The sequence below is a fragment of the Eschscholzia californica genome, unplaced genomic scaffold, assembly GCF_041429995.1.
Source record: "Eschscholzia californica isolate CP2 unplaced genomic scaffold, dmEscCali1.0.p SCAF_2, whole genome shotgun sequence".
Taxonomy (NCBI): domain Eukaryota; kingdom Viridiplantae; phylum Streptophyta; class Magnoliopsida; order Ranunculales; family Papaveraceae; genus Eschscholzia; species Eschscholzia californica.
In genome coordinates this window covers 20,536,550-20,546,751 of record NW_028238309.1, presented here as the reverse complement: position 1 = coordinate 20,546,751, position 10,202 = coordinate 20,536,550, and the positions used below count along the sequence as shown (strand labels likewise).

General features: G+C 37.1%; 1 protein-coding gene across 1 annotated transcript; it reads left to right on the top strand.

Moving 5' to 3' along the window:
- The first annotated feature begins 876 nt into the window (after positions 1–876).
- Positions 877–1,665, top strand: LOC147556807 (uncharacterized). The gene is made up of 2 exons (XM_086658059.1): positions 877–1,527; positions 1,616–1,665. Exons 1-2 carry the CDS (start codon positions 924–926, stop codon positions 1,630–1,632), a joined length of 621 nt encoding a protein of 206 aa, XP_086514185.1. The 5' UTR covers positions 877–923; the 3' UTR covers positions 1,633–1,665.
- Positions 1,666–10,202: the final 8,537 nt, after the last annotated feature.

Sequence of the window (10,202 nt, the reverse complement as noted above, 5' to 3'; positions counted from 1 at the left end):
AAGAAACTCGAGGATGAAATCCAAAGGCGAGTGGGAGAAATCAATGGAGGTTCAAAGATGGCGATCTAAGACGAACCAAAAGGCGAAACAAGAAGAAAACCAAGGGTGATTAGATCTTCTAGGTTAGGGGCCATACTAGGATCCATGTCTGCTTGATTTACTTTCTCGCGCGCATTTACTTACTTATTTACGCTTTATGTCGTGGATGTTAGTTAGGCTAAATAGTTCACTATAACAAACGCCAGACTAGCGTAAAAGTCCCCAAAAGTAATCTTGAGTAATCGCCTATCCAGATTAAGACACTCGTTGCGCCCTTGTTCGAGGAAGGTGGGTCGGCCTTCGCAGAGTACCTCCTCTACCTTGGGACAATGAGGGTAGGTCTATAGAAGAGGCCTACACGTCTAAATGGTTCTACTCAACGAGATCAGCAAGAGAGTCTTGGATACTCGAGGCAAAAGGATAGATTAGTCATTCATTAATGAAATCTATCAACCAAGAGTCATAAGGTATGATCAGTGAAGTAGTTCGCTCACCCGGAACGACGGAGTCAAAGGGTAGGGCCTTCGTCCGCTTTACTTCGAAGAACTGGGGTCTTGGAATCACTTATTCAATCGGGGACGATTTTATATTGAATAATGTGGGAAAACTAATGTTTTTCAAAAACGATAACGAGTTTTAAAACTTTGCCATTACTTTATGTAGTTTTAAAGATGACACAAGGAAACAAGTTCGACCTTGGAACATACCTAAGGAAGGTGTTAAACGAAAACATCCATGAAGGAAGGAATCGGGAAATACTTCAAATATTGGATGGAGAGTTTAAAAACAAGCTAAATGTCTCAGACTATCCATTTTTGGATTTTTTGACTGCTAAGGAAATAGAGCATCAAGAGGATGATCAAAAGAGGGCAGAACCAGAATCAATGACTTCTCGATTGTTATCAGCCATGGAGGCTACTCTTAACGAGAAACCTCTGAACATGGAAGTCCCCTCCATCACTCCGAAAACTGAGGATTCAATCCGAAGCAAAGCGAGAGTGGAGAGGTTTGATACAACCAGTAAATTATTGCGTCTGCGCCTCGAGAAAGGAAAACCAGTAGGTCCTCATGTTCGGCAAATGATAGAACTCTTTGCTAAACTAGAAGAGCTGGGTTCTCCTGTTAGCCAATCGGCGGCTAATGACATGATCCTCTATTCACTTCATGAAGGGTTCAATCTATTTAAGATGGAATATGCGATGAATGGATGGAACAAGCCTTTAGAGGAACTTGATGCAATGCTTCAGGCAGCAGAACGACTAACAATGGACTTGGAGCCAAAGAATAAGATTCTTGTGGCTCAAGAGAACAAGAGGCAGAAGAAGAAACCCGCGTTAAAAGGAAAAGGCAAACGTATTGCTAAACCTCAAAACAAAGGTATTCAATCTACGTCAAGATGTTTCTACTGCAGTGGCATAGGCCACTGGAAAAGAAACTGCCCTAAGTTCTTGGAGGACAAAAAGAATGGAACAGTGGCTTCCAATTCAGGTATAAACAGTTAACTTATCAAATACTGTAAAATTCCCAAATTATGGTATGTAATACCTAAAATTGCCCTTTCATTGTGAATGAACAGGCGCAGCTGGGAACTGAGTATTTGGCTAAGGAAGACAAGATCCAAGAGGGAGCAGAAGCCTCGACTGCTAAGGATGCTGAAAGGGATCGAAGTCTACTTTAGGCACTATTCTAGATTAATCGTTTTTCTAGTTTTTTAACATCATCTCTGTACTAAGTATTATGGAGAATCAATAAAGAATTTTATTTCTAAATTGAGATGTTAATAAGTGCTAAGTTTAACAAACTATACCAAAAGATTCTAAACTTGGTCAAAAAACCTATAAGATAGGTTCATCCCAATCGAAAGGGATGAGGACAACAAGTCCACTATAACCAAAACATGAATCAAACTGACAAGAAAGAAAGCCTTGAGTCAAAAACAGAGATTGATCTTCAAACGTACTTCTAACCTATCCATATTTGGAGTGTCCAAAAGGATTAAGATGAAGAACACGAATCAAACTCTATCCTCCAAAATCCATTTAGTCTAGACATAGCTTCTCACAACACTACCAAAATTCCGTCTAACAGCTAAGCTTGTAAAAGCATTACAAAACTAGCTAATATCTGACGCAATTTCTTTTAAAAGAAATTTGGGCTTCTTCCATAACTAATCAAGAGAACAAAGTGTTTGTTGCTCATGATAGTATTCTTCTAATAATTAGCACACCTAGTAGTCTGGGAGAAAACACTAATTATTAAAAGAATAAGTGGGAGAAAAGTACAAGTCGATTTAATTCGATCATGAGAAAAATCATGGAGGGTCATGAAGAACAATCATGAAACTTGTACAAGTCGATTAAATTCGACCAAGAGCAACAAACTGCGGCTCCTCGGAAAAGGAAAGGTTAAAGACATGATCTAATAAACCCACCGCACAAAAGCGAATGTCATTCGCCGGAGAACTCTCAAAACAAGTGAAAGTGTCTCTAAAGGAATATCTTAAAGTAATTGAGAAAATTCCAAATTGTTGTTCAAAAGCCCTAAAAGGTCAAATCTCAAAGACACAGAAAATAAAGGTTATTTCTGAAGAGATAAAAGACCTGCGCAGAAACGGAAACTGACTCTAGATTTTGGCTAGAACCCAAAATCATCGTGGAATCCATATCTCGTCAAGACATGAAGCTTGATAATTTAAGTCAACAAAAGACCTAAATTGGTTTTCCAAAATAGAAAACTGAGAAGGATGGAAACATTCGTGTTTCCCGAAACGAGACAAGAAGAATAAAGATTCTTCCAATCAAGTTATGTCCACAAGCATGCTTCAGAAATCTATCGACGGATTAAAAGCACACAAGAGTTAGAATCTTCGATTCAAAAGGCAATCAGAGAAATTTGATTCCTGGAGAATGAAGAAAATCTTGAATCACGAGTTTCAAGAAGGTAAGTGGGAGTAAACAAACCTTCCGGGTCCGTATGCAGAGTACATACAAAAGATTGAGTACGACATAAGGTGTTGTATAACAGTAACGAACTGACTCAATAAAGGACCACACACAAAAGGATAAAATGCCATTTTGGGCATCTGAAGATCTATAAGCATAGATCAAAAGGATGATAGGATTAGAGAGACTCAGTACGCTGAGATGCTTGAGATCCGAAACAGAAAATCTAAGACTCGGAAAGTCTAAAAGAATTTCGACCCAAAAACTCATGACAGAGGGCGTTGCAAAACTCGGAGTCTAAAAGACACCGATGAGCTAGCACGCATGAGAGAGACATTTATGTTCGAAAACATAAAGTCAATCATGTTGGACATGATTAGCATTTAAACATCCGAATTCGGATTGGAAAACCGAAACACTACTTAGTACATCCTAGAAGGCCAAAGGATGAAGTAGTACAAAGTTGAACATGTCATCGTAGCAAACTTCCAGACATGGAAGGAAAGTAGGTTAAAAGTGTTTTAAGGCGGGAACTGTTGCAAATACTACACAAAGAATTAAAGGCCTTAACTCTAGTAAAGATTACTAGATATTATCAAGGTTGAAGATAGTAATCTTCAAATTAATTGATAATAAGCAAAGTTTAAAACCGACTACCACGGTAGTCAAACTAAACTGTCACCTTAGACATAGTATGAGATTCATACACAGTCTAAGGCATGAGGTATAATTTTAAACCTCGACAAGTAAAACTGAGTGGGTAAAAGGAGTTTTACGGAAGAGGCTCAGATTTACAACTCTCGTTATCAGAAATAATAAGAATTATTTCACCAGTCGTCTAAACTTGGTTTAGTGTTTAAACGACAGTCCATCGATAATAAAACGTTCCGAATAGGTTTGTCAGATACGTGATCTGATGAATGAAACCCTATTAAGTGAACTTGGAATAATTATTATCAAAAATCCCTGGTCCAGGTCATTGCATGGACAACAATGACTCACGAAGACTAGCACGGGAGTCGATGGGATAGCGCAGTTTTATGGGCTATATGAATAGTATATTCTATTCGACTACGTGGGTGTGTAAAAGGTTTATACACTGGATAACCCTCAAATGAGAAGTACATCATTCGTGATGAACGTCAATACTTCTCATAAAGACAATTGGAGAGATTCCTCAAAACATGAGTGCTCCACTCATCTTATGTAAGGAATGCCCGACTTTGGTTCCGTTAAACGCCGCGCCGTAAAAGGAGGTTATAAAGACGGATACTGGGAAGGACAGGATAGACATGAAGTTAAGTGGGAGCGCAAGAATGGATTGTGTCACCCTAATCACATTAGGTACAAAGTGTCTCAAGGCCACTTGATGAGTAGCAACTGAAAATGCGTGGCCGCGCTCAAACGGATTAAAGTTAATCGTTTGTCTTTTACAGTTGTACTCGGATATCAAGAAAGTCTGAATGACGTGACGTATCAGATGGGATACTAAATTGACACGGGAATCGAGGCATTGCACTTGTTCTAAGTCCAAGTGGGAGTCTGAAGGAGTTGAAGGAGATGTCCTTCGACCAAGGTGACAATGCGAACAAATTGTCGGATAGGACAATTGATGTAGAAGATCATCAAGTCCGATTGATTTAGGGATCGTAGAGTTGTAGCTAGAGACCAACTACGATCGTCGAATTACGAAGTAATTCGCGGCTAACTTCGATCGGATCCTACAACGGGTTACACATAAGAGTGACAAATTGATCTAGGATATGACTAGTGGGAGTGAGATATAATCATGGGAGTGTCCCATAAACATATCTCATAGGCCTAAAAAGGAATTAGGCAAAGATAGTACAAAAAGGCAAAAAACAGGGTTTTTGGGCCTAGACCGGTTCGGGTACTTCTAGGACTCGGATTGGGCTGAATTTTGGAGGGTTAGTTGCTGATATAATAAAAATTATATCTGCCAATTTTCGTGGTGTTTGGACACCTCCTCCTTAGGGAATTGAGAAAATACCAATAGTTGCTATTTTCGACTATTTCCCTAAATCTTATTCTAAAGGGTGTTTTAGGAAATCTAAAAGGAGGTGGATTCTTATTAGGGTTCTATATAAACACTCTTAGGGCAGAGAATAAGGTGTGGAATTTCTCTCTAAGCTTTCTTACTCTACCACATCAAGTAGAGAGGAGAAAGTGAGCTAATTCCCATTACTATCAATCTAGTCAAAGAAGAAGGTGTTCTTCTTTTCCAACCACCATTGGTGTGCTAGCTATACAACAAGGTGGGAGATCAAATTGATTGCTCGTGTCCCAAGTAGAGGAGCTACACTTGAAGCTCTTGGTCTTCTTCAATCAATTCAACTAGTTCGAGGGAAAAGCGATTAAGGTAATCTACTATCTCCATTAGATTAATTACTAGTTTTGCATGTGATCCTGGGAATACTAGTGTAGACATTAGATGTCATATTTCCGCTATAAACACTAGTAGAAGGGTGTAAATCCCTACAAGAGTTCCCTCCAAAAGTTTCCCCAATGAAACCCTAGTTTATGACTAGCTTCCCGTGTAGCCCCCTAGTTTATTGAATATACCCAGATGACCCCTTTTTTATCGTTACCGTCAATTTTTGCTAACTTTTTTAAAACTTTCCAAAAATAACCTCTTTTAATTAGCACAGTTAACTCATTTTTTCTCTCTGAAAATTCCCTTTGTCCCATCATCTCTTTCTCTTCTCTAGAATTCTCTAAAAAATGTCATCAAACTTGTTATGGATCTTGAAAGAATGCAGATCTTAAAACTCAGTTTTTACTTTTCTTAAAACGAGAGGTTTTACTAATCCCTACATTGCCAAAATCATCACCATCATTACTACTTCCAACCGATCCCCATAAAACCCTAAAACCGAAATTCGATTATTTTTCACCTTTGTGAAGTTTTCAAGGTGAGATATTAAATCCCTGAACCACTGATTTGGCCAGCTTTAAGGTTTCCCTCATAGTCGTTTAGGGTTTTTGTCAGTTGAATATGGCATTTAGGGCTTGAATGAAAATTTGTTATAGTTTGATGATGATGATGATGATGATAATGTCGATGCATCTTAGAAATGAAATTTTTAATTCAACTGGATATGGCATTTAGGGTTAGAGTTTAAATGAAAATTTGTTTAAGCTTTGATGATGATTATTCAACTCAGAAATGGGATTTTTGATTCAACTAAACTGGCATTTAGGGTTAGGTTTAATGAAAATTTGTTATAGTTTGATGATGATCATGCATCTCACAAATGAGATTTTTTTGTTCAAGTATCGTTGATGGTGTTGGCAAGGGTTGATGAAGAATTTTTCTGTTTATCCCTCTACACACAATTTTGAAATTTTAGTTTGAGAACCCAAATAGTGCTCTGCATAACCGCTTAGTCGTAGAGAGAGAAAGAGAGTTTGAGATCTAATTTTTCCGGCGAAGGCAATCCCTTCGTCGGATTTCCCTCTTTTTGCTCTTCTTTTTCGTTTCTTTCGCTCTTTCTCTCTTTAATCGTTGTTTCGTTCTGGTTGTGGTGGTGGATTAAGATTGGTGGTGTTTTAAAATGAAAGAACTTTTTCAAGAACCAAATCAATCTGATATATTTGTTGAAGAAGCAACTTCTGAGAATTTACTTGAACCAGATTGGGCTACTAATCTTGAGATTTGTGATATGATCAATACAGAAAAGATTAATAGTGTTGATTTTGTTAGTGGAATTAAGAAAGGGATCATGATGAAGAACCCTAGGGTTCAATATTTGTCTTTCGGTTTGCTTGAAACTTGTGTGAAGATTTGTGAGAAACTTTTTTCTGAAGTTGCTGCTGAAAGGGTTTTTAGATGAGATGGTTAAACTTATTGATGATTCTCAAACTGTTTTTAACCGAACCTGGTATGAAAATTTCTGCTTCCAAAATTTTAGTTCTTGACATTACGATTGATGCTTATATTACTTCTATCTCTACTAAACTTCAAAATGTTGGAAAATCATCAAAACCCATTTCCAATAATCTTTAAAACTTATGAGAATTTTAGTTCCAATAATCTGACTTCTTCTCCACCCAATATAGAGAACTTCTCAAAGGTGCATCATTTATCTTCATTCTTTCTCTATTTGATTGTTGCTCATAACCTGTTCGACAAAAATACTGACTTGAGAGTGGTGTTAGTTGCCTTACTCATTTGGTTCTTTTCTTATGGATGGTGATGGGGATACTAATTGATGTGAACAAGATGAATAGAGGATGCTAGAAGTTTCTGTTTTTGGGATTCAATTGTTTTATCTTTTGTAATGGGTTTCTGATTTGTTAGTGAGGATTGCTCAAGTCTAGTGATGGGTTTCTGATTTGTCTTAAGTGGTGCGATCTGCGGCGGTGATGGTGTGGCGGAGCAAGGGAGAAGAAAGTGTTATTAGTTTTCTATATAATAAGTACAATAAATGTTATGGTTCTTTGTTGGTCTTTAGGGCCTATATTGTTGGTCTTTAGGGCCTCTTTTCTTAGTCTTTAGGATCTTTTTATTTTTCGTTTTATTCAGTTATGAGTGCTTTGATCATCGATCACTATTGGGTGTTTCTTCATCAACTTACAACTCTCTCTACCGATGTACCGGATACAGTGACGCAAACTGGAGATTTGCACGCCGACGGTTGACGGCGAGAAGAGAAGAAGGTGAAAGAAGCATCAGTTATTCAACTACCCTTAGTTGGTTAGTGGCGACTACCTAGAAGTAGCCCACCAGTTAGATCAGGCAGCTCTAGAGGCACTCTAAGTGGGCATAACTAGTCTTGTTTGTGCGGTTTTGGTTGTGTCTTTGTTCTTTTAAACTTCATGATGTAATTCTCATTAGCCTTTTGGCCTTTAAATGAAGTTTGATTTCCAAAAAAAAAAAACAATTTTGAAATTTATAAGTGAAAGATAAATCTATAAAGAGAAAGAAGAAGAGTAAGATAAGAAGAAGAGTGAGATAAAGAAGATGAGGTAAATATCGATGATAAACTACTTCTCCAATCAACAACCACTACCACCATCTGTCGGCTACTCCGTAAGGAAAATAAATTTCTTGTTTTATTCTTCTTCTACCCCTCTTCTCCGATCAACCACAACTACCAACAACACTTTTTTTCCCTCTCTTGCTCTTCTTTTTCTCTATTATTTCTTCCCATATCTCACTTTTTATCCTTTATGTTTTTCCCCTCTCTCTCTCTCTGTCTCTTCTTCCTTTTCTTCTCTCTTCTCTATCTCCCCTCTTTAATCACTGTAAAGTTCCTCAATCCCAAACCTTACATAAATCTGGGATTTGATAAGGCATCCTAAATTAACTAGTCTTTGGAACCGGAGTCGATTTTAGCTCGATCTGACTTGTCAAACTTAAAAACAGAATATGCCATTGCTGTCGTCTCGTCGAAATCTTGAATTTAGAGCCAAGAATCACTTGAATTCGATTTCGGATGAATGAGATATTCAAGTTTAAAGTTTGGAAGAAGATCGATTAAACTATAGACTAAAGTTGCAAATAGGACAAGTCAGTTTGAGGGCCAATTAGGCGAAGCGAGCACGCCCAGATCTGGACGGCTCCCGTTCACTCCGCGGAATTAAGAAGATCTAACAGTTGCGCGTTGGATCTTTGTGGATCCGACGACTTGCGCTAACCCCACACCGAGCAAGGGTGGGATCTCTTTAGTCGTTCATGTTTTAACAATCAAGATTCAGTGAAACTTTCAAAATACTTGCCACATCATTTCGACAAAAACAATTGTCAATTTTTTTTGTGAACCTAACATCTCCTTCTAGTTTGTTATGAATTATATTTTGAGTAATTTTTTATTTTTTCTACACAACAAAATCACGTTCTTAATCTTGACAGATAACTGAATTACCTAACCATAAAATTTACTCTCTATACAATATTGTATATCTTAAGCGCTAACTTTTACCTACTACTTAGTCATTTATCAGAGCCGGCCCAAGTACTTGGGAGCACAACGGTCCAAATAATGGAGGGTAAATTAGAGCACAAACCATTTTTGCCAAAAAATAAGTTTTCAGTCCAAATGTGAGGGACAACTCATTGTTTCCTGGTTTTTATTTTTTTTCTCCCCCTCATGCCCTTGGACAGGAAATTCTGCCGTTTTCTGACAATCTGACGCGAGAAAGTACATTTTTTTGAAAATTCGAAATTTTGGGCCGAAATTTTGGGATCTCGTCCGACAAACTCTCTTTTCTCGTTCTCTTTCTCTCTCTAAAACCTTAAGAAAACCATGGATGTTGATTATCTTCCTCTCTCTCTCTAAACTAATCTTCCTCTCTCTCTCTCTTTCTCTAATTTTTTTTTTTAAATTCTTCCTCTCTCTCTCTAAACAAATCTTCCGAAGTTGATTATCTTCTTCCCCTCTCTTTCTAAAAGCTTATCAACTTCTAATGTCTCTCTCTCTCTCTCTAAATTTCTCCTCTCTCTATACAAATATTTTGAAACCGATTATATTTTTATCTTCTCTATCTTTTCGAAAGATTATCGACTTCTAGAAATCTATCTTTTTCATTAAAAATCTTTATCTAAATAAATACATCTGGAAAGATTTGGAAACAAATTTTCCTATACTTTCTTTCCAAAAAGTGTCTATTACATAACCAAACAACTGGTACATAAAACAATTCCCGGTACACAAGAAAACTCCCACTTCAAAAGTGTCTTGTACATAACCAAATAGCTAGTACACAAAACAATTTCCGGTAAACAAAAACATTCCCAGTACAAAAGTGTCTAGTACACAAAAAAATTGTCAGTAAATAAAACAATTTCCGGTAAACAAGAAAATTTCCTGTACGAAAATGTCTAGTACACAAGAAAATTCCCAGTAAATCAAACAATTTCCTTGTACAAATCAATGGAAAACTACCAAAAATAAAGAAAATTTAAATCTAAAGAGATAAGAAATAAATCTAGAAAAAAGAACGAAATTTGTTGAGATATGAGAGATAAATTTGTTGAGATTAGAGAGAGAAATATGCTCCTCCTCTGATGCTTTGGACCTGCTTTACATTTTTCGGCATTAATGAATTGGGCTCTTATTTTGGGCCCAATTTTGGGCCATTCGTCCAATACCATTTTAATTTAGTATGAAAAGCATGTATGAGTATAAATGACCTATAGTTGGAGGTATATACTCATACATGCTACCTTGTTGATATACATATATGTAAATGGTATAA